This window comes from Xyrauchen texanus, chromosome 16 (genome assembly GCF_025860055.1).
Source record: "Xyrauchen texanus isolate HMW12.3.18 chromosome 16, RBS_HiC_50CHRs, whole genome shotgun sequence".
Taxonomy (NCBI): domain Eukaryota; kingdom Metazoa; phylum Chordata; class Actinopteri; order Cypriniformes; family Catostomidae; genus Xyrauchen; species Xyrauchen texanus.
The window spans coordinates 40,620,047-40,640,702 of NC_068291.1; the positions used below are offsets into that span (position 1 = coordinate 40,620,047).

At 38.6% G+C, this 20,656-nt stretch overlaps 1 protein-coding gene across 1 annotated transcript in view; it reads right to left on the minus strand.

The window, feature by feature from the left end:
• Positions 1-20,656, minus strand: part of akap6 (A kinase (PRKA) anchor protein 6) — a 210,068-nt gene that overhangs the window by 122,414 nt on the left and 66,998 nt on the right. The window contains exons 6-7 of the mRNA XM_052146055.1: positions 11,092-11,188; positions 4,811-4,980 (exon numbers count right to left, since the gene is read on the minus strand). Of these exons, the coding sequence (XP_052002015.1) occupies positions 4,811-4,980; positions 11,092-11,188 (267 nt within the window). The remainder of the gene's footprint in view (positions 1-4,810; positions 4,981-11,091; positions 11,189-20,656) is intronic.

Below are 20,656 nucleotides of genomic sequence, written 5' to 3' on the forward strand. Positions count from 1 at the left end.
CGTAACGTAAAACACAAGGATTATGACTTTTACACTTTAACGTACTCAAAATATATGTGTGTATAAGAATGAACAAACAAATGGTAAAATATTCTACGGGTAATATCAGCTTACGTTTTATTTTTATTTTAAATTTTATTTATTTGTCATTTTAAACTAAACATCTTAATATCTTACCAAAGTCCTCCACCTAAAACAGTAGTGTCACCTCAAAAGGACAATTTAGATAACTTTCCAGCTCAAATACCAAAACAATATGCATTTTCCATTACTGCTTTTAACCTAAATTTGAATCCATGCAAGCCTGAATGAGATCTGAAAGGTTCCTGTCTCTCAGCTGGAAGAGGTGCCAGTAACGCCAAGGTCATAGGTTTGCATTCACTGATTAAAGAAAATCTACAACTTGAAGGCACAGTATGTCACTTTGGATAAAACCGTCTCAACTAGACCCATTTTCACAACTTCTGCCCCACCATACACGGTTCAGTCTAGATGCCCCACCCTGGCTCAGACAGAGAGAGATTTGTGGCTCCTTGTGTGACCTTCCCACAATCCTCCGGCCTGTCTCTAATTAGGTGATGCATCCGATCATCATTAACAGCTCTCTGATAATGAATCACTCACCCCTCTCTCTGTTAATTCATTGTAACCAAGCGGCTAATGGCTGTCAACGCTGACTGATCACACTGATTGTGGTGATTTCTAATTGCAACAAAACAATTTAAAAGCACCATTATTTATGTCGGCGCACACAAATGGAAAAAAAAGGAGGATCTAATATTCGGAATGTCATTCTATCATCTGAAAACCAAGATGACCTGCTACAGTAACAAAATGTACAGTATATTGTATCCCTCAATGCAATGTGCTTGACTTGATTTTCCAGTTCAAGTTTGAAAAATGAACTAGAAGCAGTATATACAGGGTTTGAAATGAACACCCGCCAACACGCCAAATGCAGGTAGTTTATGCACAAGAGGCAGGTAATTTTGCTACCTGCCACTTTGGCGGGCGACCTATAAAATACATCCTGGAGTGACATATGACAAGAAATTCCATTAGACACAAAGACGCATGTTTGAAAAACACACACTTGATTATATTTTGAAGAACAGATGAAAGAAAAGTCGCCAATGCGCGTGTCTGATTCACTCTGTTCGATTGAGCTCTGCCGCTGAAGAGGACTTCTTACACACGGATGTATATAGTTCTCAGTCTTTCTTCTCTATTTCAGACTTCTGAAAACAGTTGGGAAGAAAAACGTTGTCTGTGAGATCGCTGCAAATGTTCTCAGTCCATCTCAGGAGGTGCTCCGAGTTTAGATTGCTTTATTTCCAAGGAGCAGTTCAAGTTTTACATACATCGTGACATTGCTTAATTCTAAATATTTGTGGCTGTATATGTTACCAAACATGGCAAATGACATGCAACAGCCTCAGAAACGATGCTTGAACAAGAAGTTTCTCTTTTGTGCTTGTCTACTCTTTAGTGTCGCAAAATTATCATTATGATAATAAAGTAGCTTGCAAAATTGGGCATTCACCACCAGTTAATTTCATACCCATATATATAGTATATGCACTACATATACAGTATTGCCATCTGTTTTTAAAAAAGTAAGTATACTGATGGTCCAAGACATTTTTCATAACTCTGCCATTTCCACGAGGGACATTCACATAAGAATTGCACACTTGAAGCCATAAACTCGCAGTGTAACAGTTTACTTTCCATTTATCGGGATACAAAAAGAATCTTAAGAATGATTTACACGTGAACAAGCTTCAAAATAAACACGGTTCCACGGTCAAAAGACTGTCTAGTACCGACCACCATTCTTCTTAATCAAAAAAGTGAACAGAATATTTGAATTTTAAAAATGATCATTAAAATGCCAATATATTAAGCTAAATAATATTAACTAAATAACGCTATACAGAATAAATGTTCAAAATAGGCTTAGCTTAAATGTATCTTAATCTTAATATATAGAAAAATATTATGAACCTCTTATGCCATTTATGGCTGTAACAGTAAGTGAAACCGTTTGCAATAGTAAACGTTTCAAAAATAATTGCTACTGTATTTTGTTACGTGATTTCACCACATTGCATGTTTAATTCAGTTATCATATAAGAAATCAATACAGTTTGCATTTTTAAATCAAATTTTGTATAAAAATATATTAACTTTTGGCAGTCGTTTCAATTAATTAGTCAAAACCGAGCGCAAACGTCTGGTTCCAGAAGTAAAATTTAATTTAATTTTTGTCCATAGGGGAAAATAAATGATATGATAGCATAAACCTTTAAAGACAGACCTACCATAAGCTCAGAGGTTATTCAATGCCTCATATGCTTCTGCTGAAGCAATCAGTCTGCATTATTTTAAACTGCTTATAATAGTGAAATTTGTGTTGAATAATTACACTACACCTGCAGAGAAAGATCCACCAATCAGAGAATCGCATTAACAAAGTGCGCCAAAAGAGCTCTGCAGTGACCGCCCACTCCCATGACACACTGTGAATGATGCAATCAAGTCGCTCTCAAAATACTTCTATATTTGTATATATATATATATATATAATTTTTTTGCAATATATTGTTTCTATACTTATTAATATATCAACAACTTTAATAGTTTTATTTTTTACCATCATTTATCATTTATGTCATTTTCAATGCTTCATGAGACTGTGGTTCATTCCCTCATTTAAGTCTTGTACCAAATTATGTTTTGCTTTAGATTAAAGTTTTTCATGTTGTAATTCATCTCGAAAATGGTTGGTTTGGTTCATGGCTTAGAACTCTTTTATAAAGGAGTTTATGAAATTACTATGGAAAACAATGTATGACAAAAATACTTCCGGAAACCAAGATGGCTGAAAAAGTAGGCGGCCACTGTTGCACTCTATAGAGATATTAAAAATCACATCTGACTGCATAGTGAGTACATTATTCCATACAGTGTGCTATATATACTGCTCATTTACCAAAAATTCTCATAGTGTGCACAGTATACAGTACATACTGTTCCACATACTGCAAAAACAGTAAGAGTACTATATTAGTATGCAATTGCGAACATATAGAAGCAATAGATTTCTGTTTGAGCAGTTAAAGAAGAAAGGAAAATGAGCGAAGAAAGAATGAGAGAGAAAGAAATATAGTGGTAGAAAGAAAGAGAGACCCTTGTTCTGGTTTTCTGCAGATGAAGCAGAAGAGATTACGGCGGAGAGGAGAAGTGAAGATTGCGCCCTGGTGATGCTCACACTCTCGAGGGAAATCCATTCGAGATCACGCTGTTCTTAAAGCTGCCGCTGTTACACATGCCGCGCACAAACACAAACACGCCTCGCTGTTCCTGCCAGGCCGCGCTCTCAGGGTCCCGACACACACAGACACGACATCTAATTGGAGTGCAATTACCCAATCACAATTGACAATTAAACAATGAGAAATTGGTCTCTGAAATAACTACGACTGCAATTACACATTAAATGCGAAGTATAAATTGAGACTTGTGCGCTGCCTCTAAAGTATAATTGTGTGTGTGTGTTTGTGAGAGCCATCAAATGTCTCGTGCCATGGCATTTGAGCTCATTTATGGACAGAAAATTCTCATTCATATCACATTTGTTCCGAATGGCATACTTCCTTCTATTCTTTTTAAAGAAAGTTGTATGTAGTATGTACACTGTACACAATATGGAAAGATCAACTACTGAACTGTTAAAATGTGCAGTTTACATAGAGCATGCTATGTGGAATACTGCCTCCTCTAATACAATACACTAAGCCATTTTAACCACAGTTTCAATGTTTGCTTTAACAACTCACTATTTGATGACACTGTCAAAAGTTAAGGCATTTTTACACAAAATTGGATTAAAAAAAATAATTCAAAAAATAATTCACAAATTTTTTGCATAGTATTTTAAATGCAAATTTTTTTTTATGTATGTACACTAGGGATGTGCAAAACTACATGTTTTCCAAATTGACTAGTCATGGGTTGCTTAAACGACTTGTAGTATACTACTTGTTCACATACTATTAAAAAACAGTAGGCTAAGCAGTAAACTAGGGATATGCAAAACTACGTATTTTCAAAATCGACTAGTCAGTGGGTTGCTGGAACAACTAGTAGCATACTACATTTTCAAATACTATTTAAAAAAAAAAATAGTTTGGGTTGGTTGGGTTGGTTCACTCAAAAATTATAATTTTCTCATCAGTTACTCACCCTCATGCCATCTGAGATGTGCATGACTTTCTGTCTTCTGCAGAATGCCAACAAAGATTTTTAGAAGAATATCTCAGATCTGTAGGTCCATACAATGCAAGTGAATGGTGACCAGAACTCCAAAAGCTTCAAAAAGGAGATAAAGTCATAAAGAGCTTGAACTCATGATTGTGCCTAGAGACTGCAATGGCAAGATGTATAGTGAAAAAGGAGTTATATTTTGGTCTGTTCTCACCCAAAACCAATTGGGTCTCTTCAGAAGACATGGATTAAACCACTGGAGTTGTATGGATTACTTTAATGCTGACTTTATCTCTTTTTTTGGAGCTTCAAAGGTCTGGTCACCATTCACTTGCATTGTGTGGACCTACAGAGCTGAGATATTCTTCTAAAAATCTCTGTGTTCAGCAGAAGGATGTCAAACACATCTGGGATGGTATGAGGGTGAGTAAATGATGAGAGTTTAAATTTTTGGGTGAACTATCCCTTTAAGTCGAACATTCTCATTCACATCACACATGTGTAACAGTGTAAAGTTTGGGTGTCAGGTGAGTGACTGTACCTTAGGGCTGTCGTGATGACTGTGTGTTTTCTGTTCCTCATCCCTCTCACTGGAAAGTATGTGAGTTTTCAGAGCGTCCAGTGTACGAAGCATCCAGCTGTGTTGACGGCGAATTTGCCTCTGTAGCTCCTGCCACTGGTGAGCGATCATATGGAGCATGTCCCGCATCCCTGTTTGCACACATTAGACAAGAAAATCAGCATTTACATATACTATTAGTGACAAATAATCACATACATATGAAGCAATCTTTGGACATTTTGAGATTAGCACCATCAGTTGTTAACCATTTCAGTGTTACTTTAAAAATCTTTTAACATTCTTGTCAATGAATGGTGCACATTTTTTGCTTTCATGTACACTGAAGGCCAAAAGTTTGGAATAATGTACATATTTTGCTCTTATGGAAAGAAATTGATACTTTAATTCACCAAAGTGGCATTCAACTGATCACAATGTATAGTCAGGACATTACTGGTGTAAAAAATATGCACTATTACTATTCGAAAAAAGTCATTTTTTATCAAATCTAGAGAGGACCCATTTCCAGCAGCATTCACTCCAACACCTTATCTTTGAGTAATCATGCTAAATTGCTAATTTGGTACTAGAAAATAACTTGCCATTATATCAAACACAGTTGAAAGCTATTTGGCTCATTAAATGAAGCTTAACATTGTCTTTGTGTTTGTTTTTGAGTTGCCACAGTATGTAATAGACTGGCAAGTCTTAAGGTCAACATTAGGTCAGAAATGGCAAAAAAAGAAACAGTTTTCTCTAGAAACTCATCAGTCAATCATTGTTTTGAGGAATGAAGGCGATACAATGCTTGAAATAGCCAAGATTTCATTCAAAGGTGTAATTATAGTCTTCAAAGACAGAGAACAACTGACTCTAACAAGTACAGAAAGAGATGTGGAAGACCAGATGTACAACTAAACAAGAGGATAAGTACATCAGAGTCTCTAGTTTGAGAAATAGACGCATCACATGTCCTCCGCTGACAGCTTCATTGAATTCTACCCGCTCAACACCAGTTTCATGTACAACAGTAAAGAGAAGACTCTTGCAGGCTTATGGGAAGAATTGCAAAGAAAAAGACACTTTTGAAACAGAACAGAAAAATGAAAAAGTTTGAGTGGGAAAAGAAACACAGACATTGGACAACAGATAATTGGAAAAGAGTGTTATGGATCTTAACCCCACTGAGCTTTTGAGTAAATGTATTCCTTTAAATGTATAAATTGTACAGTATATCAGTATTATTTTGGCCATCGGTCACCCTGCTCTCTAGATATCAGCATCAAAATCCAAAAAGTAATTGTGAACTATCACCATTTTTCTGTTGAGCTACAGTATTAACTGCATACTGTTTCATAAATAGCACGCATTGTCTATATAAAACCTCTTTTTTTTTCATTAACATTTTTAATCAACATTCAATTTAATCAATCACATAAAAAAGTAACAGACACCAATAGACAAGTTGGCCTATTTAATCATACACAGTGGTGTAAGATCTAACATACTACAATCTAACACAGAATAGGTATTTAACCAGGATTTAACATTTCCTTAATGATTCATTATTTGATAAGCCTGCCAAAGTTAAGTTATTTTCACATTACTATGAAAACATGCATCTTAGTGATTTGACATTAATGTAGTATACTATTTGAAACATTTAGCATTCCTTACAGCATACTGTATCATACAGTATGTTTTTAAAACAGGCATACAGCATATCCTGTGAAGTATGCAGTACGCTAGGACTGCATTCCAAACATATCATCTGTTCAATTGTGCATACATAAATTAGTTGCACACAGCTAATATCAGCCAACGGGCAGAACTACCACTTAAACCCCACAGTGAGTTTTTACTGATGTCCAGTCACCCTTCCCCACACACACACACACACACCCCCTAGAGTTTTTTTTTTAATGAGCATTTAATGTGCTGCGATTCAACCATTTATCACAACTCAGCCTTAATGATCACACAAAAACATTTTGCTTTATTTTATTTTTTTCCACATCACTAATAATAAAGCTCAAGGCATTATCATAATCACCACCATTATCTTAATCATACAAACCAAACCTCTGGTTTAAAAAAAGTTAAATGAAATATTAAAGTTAATCATTATTATTATATTACTTTAGTAGATTTTGGATCATTTCTAATTTGCAGCTCATTTGCATGTCCTAATAATATAGTCTTTATATACTGGATGAAGTATTAAACTCACAATTTTTAAAAATGGAAATCATGTTTGCTAGTTTGCTTGTATAATAATATCCCAATTATGTGAACATGGGGGTGAACTTTCAATAGTTTTACTACTTTGGATTGATTGAATGTTGCCATTGTCCATTGTACCATTGTCCTGTGTACTTATGCAGTAGCTTCTGAAATTATTATTATTATTATTATTATTATTATTTTAAGAAACATTACAGGTGTTTCTTTTTATTTTATTTGTTATTTTTCTACATTTACTTATAATTTATTTAATAATTTATAGATGTTTTTCCCTGATGCCCTCAAAATCACTTTCCTTCCTTTCTTGATTAATATCCAAATATAACATTATTTTGTTATATTATAGAATTTTGTTAGATTAAATGAGTGTAATATGTTTCTTTATTACATTTGTGTAATAAAACAAAAGCCAGTTTCTTAAATGACAACATCCTGTAGGAAGTGACATCTCTTTTTGGTGGGAAAATCCTTAAATAAATCATTAAATAATGATTTAAGTAAATTAATTATACTTAATTATTAGGGCTGTATAACTATAAAAAATTTAACCAATTAATCGCATAGTTTTCTGTGATTAATCATGATTAATCATGGTACATGGTACATTAAAACAAACATTAAATTATAAATATATTTACTTTATACTTTGTCTCAAAAACTTGCAATAAATTGGTTAGTCAACATTTATTTTAATAATTAAAAAAGGGTATATAGTTAAATTAGACACATTTTTACAGATAAAAATATATTTGATTCAAGTATACTGTATGTATACATGCCATAAAATATCATGCATCAAATGGGCAGATTCAATTCATATCATGCTTTACTGGCAAGATAAACTTAAGGGTACATTGCCAATGCATAATAAGACACTATACATACAGACACAATACAAATGGAATATCTCTGTCTGCCAATCAGTCTCGCGGATGACAGCGAGTGAGCGTTCTCGGGCAATATGAAAAGATACGTCAGCTTGTCCTTATCTCTCCAACACTTGGCTCACCACTTGCGGGTGAAGTCTCCATTCTCCATACAGTAAATCCACTTCTGTGTTTATTATGCCCGGGACATGCGTCGTGCGTAATTAATAAGCCTGCACATCAGTTTATGTGGTACTATGTGCAGTCGAGATGAGCGTGTACCTCCTAGAAATTTATATATGCCAATTTTAGCCACAGGAAATGGTTAAAACATCAGTGAAATTTCATGATGTGAAAAAAATCGATACTGCATTCATTTAGTTATTTTTTTTAATGCGTCAAACGTGCGTTTAAATGCGTTTAATTTCCCAGCAATGTTCATTACATAGATAGATAGACAGACAGACAGACAGACAGACGGACAGACAGACAGACAGACAGACAGATAGACAGATAGATAGATAGTTTTTTACAACACGGCATGTTAATTTTTTTAAGAATTGAAATTGCACTGCATAACAAGAATAACACACTTGACACACCGCAAGTGTGTTTTTGCATCTGATGAGGACCCGAAATTTGAGTTAATCCTTGGGTATTATGGGATATTTCTACATTCTAAACTCATCATGTGTCTTTCCATCTCAACCAGCCACGATCAGCATCTCTGTCGTCAAATACTATTTGTTCAAAGTAATTAAAAAGCATAAATTAAGATAAATACGATCGAAGCGGAAGTCAGGCTTTTGGAGTGTGACCCTGCATTGCGCCTGGATCAGGCCTCTAGATGCAGCCAACGGCATTCTGTGATGAAAGCTGCTACTCATACCTATAGAGTGATAACCGTCTGCTGAGTTGCTAAGATACGGGGCAATTCTGGTCATGGTGGGACGTTGGATAGAGATTTGCTCCTAATTACAATGATAATATCCATCAATGAGTGAAAGTTCCTACGTTACAAGATAATAAAACCCGTTTAGCAAATATTTTCAGAGACAGATGTATAAAATCATACACCTGTACAACAATTGGAAGCATTGTAGCATCTCTTATCAATTTGGTTACTTGAAGACATCTCTCATGACAGCCGAACACAAGCTAAAATAATGAGCCCATTGCAGTTTTTTCTGCTAAAAACGACTTTTTTTCGTCGTCTTCCGGGCATCTGACTATTGAGTGCCCTTGTGGTTCACGATCATAGATATCAAGTCAGAATATCACATCTGATTTTGAATGGAATGCAGCATAAGCTGCCAAAACGGCTTGTTATTTTTTAAATTGTCTTGGTTATGACCTCACAACCACATTAACATATCACCACCCACATTTATCAACACTGAACAATTGAATATTCATAGACTTGGCCTGATGTGACGAGTATGTCAGGTGTGCAGGAAGGAGGACCCAAACGCAGGCATGAAATATAGTTGTATTTTTTAGATGAAAAATAAAACAGAAAAAAAACTCAAACAAAAATACAAACACTGGCTGAGACCGAACAGGAATAAAAAACACGACTGAACAGGAGTACTAACAAAACAATCCAACAGAGGACCGATCACAGGAGGGAACTATAAAGAGGGAGAAATCAAGAGGTAAATGAGGAAGGTAGGTGAAACACATTAACAAATAACCAGAGAGATAAGAAGGCAAATGAGAGGGCGGAGTTATCACTGAAGACAGACACCAATGCACAAGGGAAAAACACAAACCCAAGTACATTCACACAGCACGAGACAAAACAGACTGGACCATACCAACCAAAGTGGCTAAATCCAGACACAATACACAAAAAAGACAAAGAACACATACATGTCAGGGCTCTAGATACATCGTTTTGTGGATACTATCGTTATCGGCAAAAAGCCACACCAATACCCCCCTTTGTATCCAGCTGGGAAGAGCGCACTGTATTATACAGTATGAGATCAGCCTCTAGAGGTGAAATAAAAACTGTCACTGATGCCTCGTGGTGGTAACACGTGAGACTGCACGTTGAATGCAGTGGAAAACTGCACAGAGCTGAACAATACAGTGTTTTATAATGAGCTATACATTTATATTGAAATAATGTGTAGTTGGAGGTTTGTGTTTCTTTACATATTAAAGAGCACACCCAATTAGTTCCACAAAGTAATGTAAAGATATTTTAAACTGATTATGCAAAAAACAACACTGGTTTCGGATCGGGATCGGTATCGGCCAATACTGAGATTTCCAGAATGGAAGAGAAAAAGAGGTATCGGTGTATCCCTACTGTAAATGTTGTATCAATTTTAAAAACTATCAGCCAATTCGGCGGTTATCGGTTTATCTTCCCAACTTAGTTATTGGTATCGGCAAAATCCTATATCGGTCAACCTCTACGGGGCTCAACCACAAAGGAAAAAAAAAACTAAGGGCAGAACCCTAACAGTATAACAAAGTGTACTATGCTGTAACACAAGGGTCAGAGAGAAAGTGGAAAGTTGTATTGCAAAATTAAATTACGACATGTAAAGTCAACATGAAGTCAAAATTGATCCTTTTGCTTTCTTAAAATACATTGTGATATACATTGGTCAGGCCTATAGTATAGGCATGAGCATGCATGTTTGTACTGTATTTGCATAGTTGGTGGGGGAGATGTCGCACGCTGTGGCACCACAGGACAGGGCTGTCGGTGTACTATAAGGTACTGCTCTAACTCTGCCAGCCATCTGCATATTTAATAGTAGCCGGCTTTACCCAGCGGACAACAGCAAGGAAGTCAGCTTAGTGGATTTGCCAAACACTCCGGCAGACTCTTAAGGTGAATAATCACAGGGCAAGAGAGATATTGTGCAGGAACGAGTGTCTGCAATGGCCCCTGACTCCTGAACTCGCCGTTCTTAATTCCTGCGCTCTTCATATAGTGCTCTGCCAACTCCCGCGCCTGTCTCTCTGCTTTATTCCAGAACTCAATTCATCGGGCCACACAACATTTGTTATGTATGTGAAAAGGAGTGTGCTCGACGATTCAGAAGCAGTAGCTTGAGGATTTTTAAATTCTGAAGGTCACTATGTTAATACAAACATTAATAATAAATGTGTGGTTTGCCAGAACTGTACCTGATTTGTGGGAGGTGATGAGTTCCAGAAGCGTCCGTCCCTCCTCCAGGAGACAGTCTTTGAGTGTGCTGTGACTGTCCACGTTCAGCTTGAAACTCTACACACAAATTGACACACACACACACACACACACACACACACACAAAACACAAAGCATGACATCTCAGTGCAGGGGAAATAATGTTAGACCATCTTTTCGTGCTCTTACTTTCTGTAATCTTCAGATTTTCCTGCTGTCTTCTATTACAAGACTTTAATACACATATAAACGAACAAATCTCAGACAAGAATTGTATTGAAAACATGTTTGGGTCACAAAACAAAGCAAAACAAATCAAAAGCAAAGCAAAGAAAAGCAAAACAAAGAAAAGAAAAACAAAGCAAAGCGAAACAAAGCAAAGTAAAACAAAGCAAAGCGAAACAAATCAAAAGCAAAGCAAAGAAAAGAAAAACAAAGCAAAACAAATCAAAGCTAAACTAAGCAAAGCAAAACAAAGCAAAGCAAAGAAAAGCAAAACAAAGAAAAGCAAAACAAAGCAAAGTAAAACAAAGCAAAGTGAAACAAATCAAAGCAAAACAAAGCAAAGCAAAACAAAGCAAAGCAAAGCAAAGAAAAGAAAAACAAAGCAAAACAAATCAAAGCAAAACAAAGCAAAACAAAGCAAAGCAAAACAAAGCAAAGAAAAGCAAAACAAAGCAAAGAAAAGCAAAACAAAGCAAAGAAATGCAAAACAAAGCAAAGCACAGAAAAGCAAAACAAAACAAAGAAAAGGAAAGAAAAGAAAAACAAAACAAAACAAAACCAAACAAGGCAATGCAAAGCAAAGCAAGCAAGACAAAACAAAATCAAATCAAAGTAAAGAAAAACAAAACAAAGCAAAACAGTTCAAAACAAAGCAAAGCAAAACAAAACAAAGCAAACCAAAACCAGTAAAGAATACTTTTATATTGAATTAAATAAAATTATAAAATAAAAAAGGTAAAATAAATATAAATTATAAAAAATAACTAAAATAAGTAAATAAAACCAGGTCATAATGTAAACATTATTAAGAATCCCTATTATTATCTAAGCTAATAATCATCAAAAATGAACAGCATTACAGCCATTATTGGGGGGTGGGGGGCTTAATTGTCATAAATTACAGAGTAAGAGTATAAAGCTATAAAAAAAAAAGATATCAGCAATGAGATTCTCAACTCTAGAGTACACTTGTGAGATTACTGGTTTCCTTCTTTTTTCAGAAGGAAAATCTGAAAAGCAGAAGTCTTCATTTGTTCTCCATATAATCTCAATGCTGTCAAGGAGAAACAATTAAGATATTATCTTTTTCTTTCCTACAAGATGCAATGGGACATCCTGAAATCTGTTTTCTGGTTTTCAGGCTTTATCTCCAGTCATGAAACAAACATTCATAAGTCATATTAAATATTTCTACGTAATCTGGAAGAATGTACATAATCTCCTCGCAAGTTGCAGACACACAACCTTTAAACACCCTTCATACACGCCTTGCTCTCAGTGGAACATTATTCATAGATCCTCACTGGAATGAAGCCCATCTTTGTGTATTTGTCCAAGTCTATTCTGCTTTCCACACAGCACTGAATTATTAACAAATGACAGCCATCCCTCTAATTCATCATCCCGCGGCATAAACTAATATTCAAATGACATTATAAACTGAACCCATTTCTCCCACAGTCATGCCCTCCAGATAGTGACCTTAGGGGCCTACTGAACAACTGTTTTCCTTTTTCTCTGTGTGTGTCTCTGTCTCTTCTAAGGAGGCATCCTAAGTTAAATGAAGCTTCATAAGTGGTCGATTGGAATGCTCAAAATGCTCATAAACTCATACGAATACTGCTCCTCACATGAAAGACACGGGACCCTCACTCGTCATTTGATTTCAACAGAGTTTGGCATTAGAATGTTTCAGCAACTGGTGTTTGGACCCCTAATGATGCATTTCAGAGCTTTGCAGATGTACATTTCTGAAATTCAAAAACTAGACATAGCTATTGCACTAGCTGAGCCACAAGTGACATTTATTCTTAAAGGTGCTCTCAGTAACTTTTGTCTTTGTGTCATCTTGGACTTACACTGACACCTAGCAGCTTTAATGCAGCATCATTTACAATCAATAGTTTTCGGTTTCAGATGCCATTGTAGAAATGTATTATTCACAGTCAGTCGTGATTACTTTAATCAATGATGGAAAGTGACAAATAACAGGACGGTTACTGAGATTAAGTGAGTAGTATTCGACTGGTCATGTGATTCTAACATGGCAGCCCCCATGTGCGGACCCTCTTCTACTGTAAAATTGTATAAGTTGAGTCCCGTACTGCACGGGGGTAGGCTCCTCGCCCCTGCCTCCTATCTCCAGCAGGATATGACGGTTCAGAGTACAACTTCTTAGGACCGCCAGACGGGGCTTTACTTAAAAAAAGTGAACAAACATATTGCCTTAAAAAACAATCAAGTAAACATACTTCTATCGGGAAGACCGTAGACTTAAGTGAAATTTTATATTACAGTTATTTGATGAATATTAAACAGATATGTAATGTCTCTCTTTGGCATAAGCCTCGTCTGGCGGTCCGAAGAAGTTGTACTCGGAACCATCATATCCTGCCGGAGATAGGAGGCAGGGGCGAGGAGCCTACCCCCTTGCAGGACGGGACTCAACTGGTGGTGGTGGGGTGGTGGAGGTTGCCGTGTTAGCACACTGATACAACAATGTGATAGATTGTGAGCAGACTTATAAAGCAATGGCTTACATGTGATTGGCTGGGAATTACCCAGCTAATGGTTCGATGATGTACAGCTGCTTTTTTTAAGGCAATCGATTTCCATGCTTTTTTAAGCAAGGTTAACTAATTAGGTAATCTTAGTAAGGTTACTGATATGACTGGAGTCTTCATTTTAATGTGAGTGCTTGTGATTTCCTACATATATTGAAAAATTACAATTCATGTCTTTAGAAATGTAACTTTTTTAATGATGAAAAAATTACAGACTGCACCTTTAAATGTGTATTTTTTAAAAATCAAGATTTTGACATCACTGTTTTTATGTGAATAAAAAGAGCAACATTTTATTTTTAACATTATTTTAAAAACTAGGTTCAAACCATCTGAGCCACATTTGTTTTGTTTTTTTGACCACTGAAAATGTGTCAAATTAACAGATGAGAGCAACATTGAGAGCCCTATATCTCAGGGATATGGCCTTAAAAATAAAGATACAAAAATAAAAGTTAGTTCTGAACCAGAAACTAAAAGGATATTAAAATATCTTTAATACTTTTTGAGTTATAGGCACTCCAACTTTGGAAAAACAACAACATCAAAAAGTATTGATTCAATTTTTAGACACCATTGGCATCTAATGCAACAAGAAATACTTATAATAATAATATTTTAGTAATAGACCTACTTATCTCTGTGTAATAAAATAATGAGTAATACAAAATAATAATTCTGACACCTTTTTTCAAAAGTAAATATTGCAAAAGTGAATACTGATCCATGGCATCATTTATATTTATCTTTCTTCAAAAAAAGTATTAACAAAATAAATGAATTCAGTCTGAGAGGTTTCTGAAATGTGGTTTGTTTGATATGGAATAACTCTCAATACTTTTGCCATTCATTTTGGTGACGTTAGTGGTGCAGTAGTGCTGCCTATGTTGGCAGCTCACAGGTTTTGTAACGAAGCCTGATTCTGTCTATCTATTTTAAACCCACAATAGAGTGTTTGGCTCTCAGTGGCTCAATGAATCCATCAGACAGGTATTCTCCAACTCACAGCCATGTGAATGTCTCCCCGCAGACTGTCCATTTAGCCTGATGTCTGTTTTTCAACTATAAACCCTTATTCTCACTCTCTAAACCCCACCTCTCACCCTCCAGTGGGTGTGTCCGTAGCTGTAATAAACTTTCGTGTTGATTGGTTTTGATAATTCACTGGACTCTCGAATGGAGAGCTCTCAAGTTGCTAAGTGTAATCAAAGTAGAGGGCTTTATCCTGGGTCTGGAGGAAGGGAGGGGGGTTGTGCTTTTGAAGATCTGCGAAGGGGCCAACGGGGGGAATAAGGGGGGAGTGGGCCCTGCTCCCACAGGGGGTCTGCGGTTGATGCGCCTACAGCCATCCTCACCTTCGATTCTCATCTCCTCAGATCTCCCTGTGCCCTGTTTCACGCCATTACCGACCGTTCTGATCTGACCAGCGTTAAGAAGGGCAGGGGGAGCTGCCACGGCCCATTTTTAACCTTCAGCTGTCTGAAGGACAGCCTGTCTACCTGACAGAGTGCTACATGTCTCCCTGCCTCCATATCAAAACGCTGTATCCGTTCCGTAAAGTGTATCCATTCCATCCCGCTGTCACAAATCCGCCTGTCTGTTCAACATATATTCTGTCTTGAGCAGATAAAAAATACCAAGGGTATGTTCTTTGACTACCAAACTTCTCTTTAGTAACTGCATACTACTGTACAGTGTGCACACCCAAATGTTCTGCATTTTGGGCAAAATAAAAAAAATTATGGAACGCATGGATGATCAACTACATTTGCCAAAAAGTGTAGTATGCAATCAGAGCACACTGTGCAGAATAGTGTATCCTACAATGCAATCTGCTTTTGGACTGCCAAAAGTTGGTCAACGTGAAATAAAAATGAACCCTATTTACTTTCTGATTTCTGTATGTATTACTGGTTTCCTGTCTTATTGTGTCTTTTATCAAAATGCTATAACTTGCTCCACCCGTGAAATAACGTTCCTTATCCACTGACGTAACCTCGGCTATGGGGCTATTTAATTATTTTTAACCAATAGCCAAGTAGCTTGTTAGTAGGAAAGGAATTTCACTTAACGATCCCTGTTACTTAATGGTTCCAAAAACGTTTCTTTTAGTACTTTTTAAGAAGAACATTTTTAATGTACTTTTCTCAGCAGCCTCTTTTCAATTGAGATAATTTCAAATTTAAACAGAACAGATGTGTGTAAATGGTGTGTATACACAGACTGTAATTAAATATATATTTTTTTATTCTTGAATTTTTATAAAATATCACAAATTGCAAAACTTAAACAAAGACTTAATCTGGTTCATTTCAAGCCGAACATGATGAAATGAATGGCTTGCAGTTCAGTAAGGTTTTGATTCACTAAAAAGAATAGGCTAATGACAGTCATTTCTTAGGAAGTGCAGTATGTTTTGCTGTTTCGGCTCATCAGAGTCATTCGTTCGGGAATCGGACTACACTGGTTGCACTGTTTGTTTCGTGCTGTAGAATTAAAAGAACTAGTTCATGAGAGTCATTCCTTCAGGAATCAGACTACACTGGTTGCACTGTATATTTCACGCTGTAGATTCAAATGAATCAGTTCATAAGAGTCATTCCTTTGGGAATCAGACTACCCTGGTTGCACTGTGCATTTGCTCTGTAGATTCAAAAGAACCTGTTTATCAGATTTATTCATTCAGGAACAAGACTACACTGGTTGCAGTGTATGTTTAGTGCTGTAGAGTCAAAATAACCGGTTCAATTGAGTAATTCATTCAGAAATCAGACTACACTGGTTGCACTGTAGATTTTGCGCTGTAGATTCAAAAGAAGCAGTTCATCAGAGTAATCAGTTCGAGAATCAGACTATACCGGTTGCACTGTGCATTTCGCACTGTATATTCAAAATAATCGGTCATCAGAGTCATTCGTATGGGAATCGGACTACACTGCTTGCACTGTATTTTTCACTCTGTAGATTCAAAGAACTAGTTCATGAGAGTCATTCCTTCAGGAATCAGACTACATTGCTTGCGCTGTATATTTCACACTGTAGATTTAAAAGAAGAATCAGAATACACTGTTCGTGGTGCATGCTTTTCATAGTAGATTCAAAGAAAGTGGTTTATAAGAGTAATTTGTTGGGGAATCGAGCTACAACAGTCGCACTGTATGTTTTGCACTACTGATTTAGTAGCACTGTTGCCAAATGGTAGCAGGAAATACTGTATTTATATATGAGTATTTTAGCACAGTTTTACGTCCACATCGGTGGACGTTAACGGAACCGTCATGAACATTATTCAGTTCCAATTTGTATTTTATTTTATTTTTTTTAGCAAATCGGTAATGGAAAAAGAACCAGTTCTCTGTTCCCAACTCTACTAGTTAGGCATTGTTTTAGAAAGCTCACATTCAGGTCTGGATCCATTCTGGTGCATAACACACATTTTTGATACATAAATTCTTAATGTAAAATCAAGTCCTCCTGCCCTACATTTATTGGTAACACTTTACAATAAGGTTGTATTCATTAACATTAGTTATCTACATTAGCTAACATGAACTAACAATGACCAATACTTTTACAGCACTTTTTAATATTGGTTAAAGCTGCACTACATAAATTTTTTTGGTTATAAATGAACAAATTGCCATTATTGTTTGAGTACATAAACAACCAGTGTTCAAAACAATGTTTACCTTACCCCGATTCACTACGGTAAGCCTATAAATATTATTAGTATTTTTAGCTGTCGGGTCTGATTTGGCACAAAATCGCTGACTTATAACATACATCCATGCGTCATTACATCATGTCCGTGAACATAGGAAAGAAGAACCGGCTGTCTCATTCCCATGTAAACAGTAGATAGGGGTAATGCACCATTTTATTTTGTGAGTCGCCGTTAAAAACGTCTCGGGTTATGACTATAACCCTTGTTCCCTGAGAAGGGAACGAGACACTGCGTTGTTGAAAACGACTCTTTGGGGAACGCTCCTTAGCGTGTGCCTCTGAAGTATGAATGAAACTATTCCAATCTTGATTGGTGTTGCGTCATGACGTAACATGTGACGGCATAACCGGATGCATAAAAGTGACGCCGGCACACACACACATTAGCCTAGCGATGAAGCAAGCCGCTCTCAGGCCTTGAGGGGCGTGGCAGGACGACGCAGTGTCTCGTTCCCTTCTCAGGGAACAAGGGTTATAGTCATAACCCGAGACATTCCCTTCCGAGGGAACTCACACTGTGTCGTTGAAAACCGATTCTTTGGGGAACGAATGCCCACTAGGCCACGCACCGAAAAAAGGCCTGCCCTAGGGTGAAACTGAACTCAGGCACTCAGCTAGGACGAGAGCACACGTGCGCCAGGCGTACTAGGGAGGTGCAGACTATAAAACCTGATGAAAGTGTGCGGGGTAGCCCAACCGGCTGCCTCACAGATCTCCTGGAGGGGTACTCCCGATAAGAGAGCCCTAGAGGACGCCATGCCTCTAGTTGAATGAGCCCTTACGGCCAAAGGTGAAGGCAAATTGCGCACTTTGTAGGCCGAGATAATAGCCTGAACAATCCAATTACTAATGGTTTGTTTCGAGGCAGGAGCCCCTTCCTAGGTGACCCAAAACACACTAACAGTTGGTCCGACCTCCTCCAGGAAGAGGACCTCTCGAGGTAAACGCTCAAAGCTCTGACAGGGCAGAGCAAATGGAGCCTCTCTTCTTCTGCCGACACATGAGGTGGAGGATGAAATGCCTGCAGGACCGTAGACCGTGCCGGGTTAGACGGCACCTTAGGCACATAGCCAGGTCTCGGGTGCAAAATGGCTTTAACTCCACCAGGGGCAAACTCCAAGCAAGCTGGCGTCACTGCCAGGGCTTGAAGATCACCCACCCTCTTTAGAGAGGTAATAGCTAAGAGAAAAGCCATCTTGAACGTCAGGTCCTTGGGCGAAGCCGACTGAAGGGGTTCGAAGGGGGCCAGGGATAACCCTTCGAGAACCACCGCCAGGTCCCAGGCAGGAACCCTGGACCTGGTTGCCGGTCTCATCCTCCGTGTACCACGGAGAAAACGAATGACCAGCTGGTGCCTCCCCAGAGGCCCATCACTCAGTGGTGCATGGAACGCCGAAATGGCAGCCACGTACACCTTAAGTGTGGAAGGGGAGAGAAACGATCTTGAAGAAACTCCAGAACTGAAGCCACCGGGCAGTTAACTGAATCTAATTCATGTTCTCTACACCAAGTGGAGAACACATTCCACTTGAGGCCATATAATCTCCTAGTAGACGGAGCCCTAGAGCTAAGTATGGTTTCAACCACCCCCGCTGATAGACCAGCATTTAGGTACTGAACCCCCTCAGGGGCCAGACCCACAGTTTCCACAGCTCTGGACGAGGGTGGAAGACTGTGCCCCCTGCCTGAGACAACAGATTCCTCCTCAGAGAAATCTGCCATGGCGGAGCTATCAGGAGTGAAATTATGTCTGAGAACCATACTCGGCCCGGCCACATCGGGGCAACCAGAAGAAGACTGATGCCCTCTTGGCGGACCCTTTCCAGGACTCCCGGGAGCAGAGCGATCGGGGGAAATGCGTACAGGCGAAGCCTCGGCCAAGCCTGTACCATGGTGTCCAACCCCAGTGGGGCTGGATGTGAGAGGGAGAACCAAAGTGGACAGTGGAATGTCTCTCGAGACGCGAATAGATCCACTTCCGATGGTCCAAATTTGTCCCACATCAACTTCACCACCTCTGGATGAAGTCTCCATTCCCCGGGCCTCAGCCCCTGTCTCGACAGGATGTCTGCTCCCTGATTCTGAACCCCCGGAATATATATTGCTCTGATAGACAGTATTTTCCTTTGGGACCAAAGAATTATCTGATGCGCCAGTCTGCACAGAGGGCGCGATCTGAGTCCTCCTTGTCGGTTCAGATAAGCTACCACTGATGTATTGTCCGAATGTACTAGGACATGGTAACCTTTGATGTCTGGAAGGAAGCTCCTCAGAGCCCTGAACACAGCCAACATCTCTAGACAGTTTATGTGCCAAGAATGATGATGGTCCTGCCACAGACCCCTGGCAAAGCGGCCGTCCATGACCGCGCTCCAGCCAGTGAGGGAGGCGTCTGTCGAAACGGTTTTCCGGCGACATGACGCTCCCAACACTGGCCCTTGGGACAGGAACCAAGGTTTCTTCCATATTAGCAGAGAACGAAGGCACCTGCGCGTTACTCTGATTATACGGAAATGGAGTCCCCTTGGGGAAAACCCCTTGGTTTTCAGCCACCACTGGAGGGGCCTCATGTGTAGAAGGCCCAAAGGTACAATGTTGGATGCCGCTGCCATGAGGCCCAGCAGTCTTTGAAATTGCTTTACAGTGATGGCCTGGCCTAGCTTTAACCCGGCCACCATCGCCATAAGGGACTCGATACGTGCAGGAGACATGCGTGCCTGCATCGTAACCGAGTTCCACACAACGCCCAGAAACGTTGTGCACTGGGATGGTTGTAACACACTCTTTTTGTGTTGAGTCTCAACCCCAAACTTCGAATGTGGCCAAGAACGACATCTCGATGCCGAATCGCCATTTCTCGAGACTGGGCCAGAATGAGCCAGTCGTCGATATAATTCAGTATACGGATGCCCTGAAGTCTCAGTGGAGCAAGAGCTGCATCCATACATTTGGTGAATGTGCGGGAGATAGTGCTAGGCCGAACGGAAGAACCCGATATTGGTAAGCTTCGCCCAAAGCGAACCTCAGGAACCTC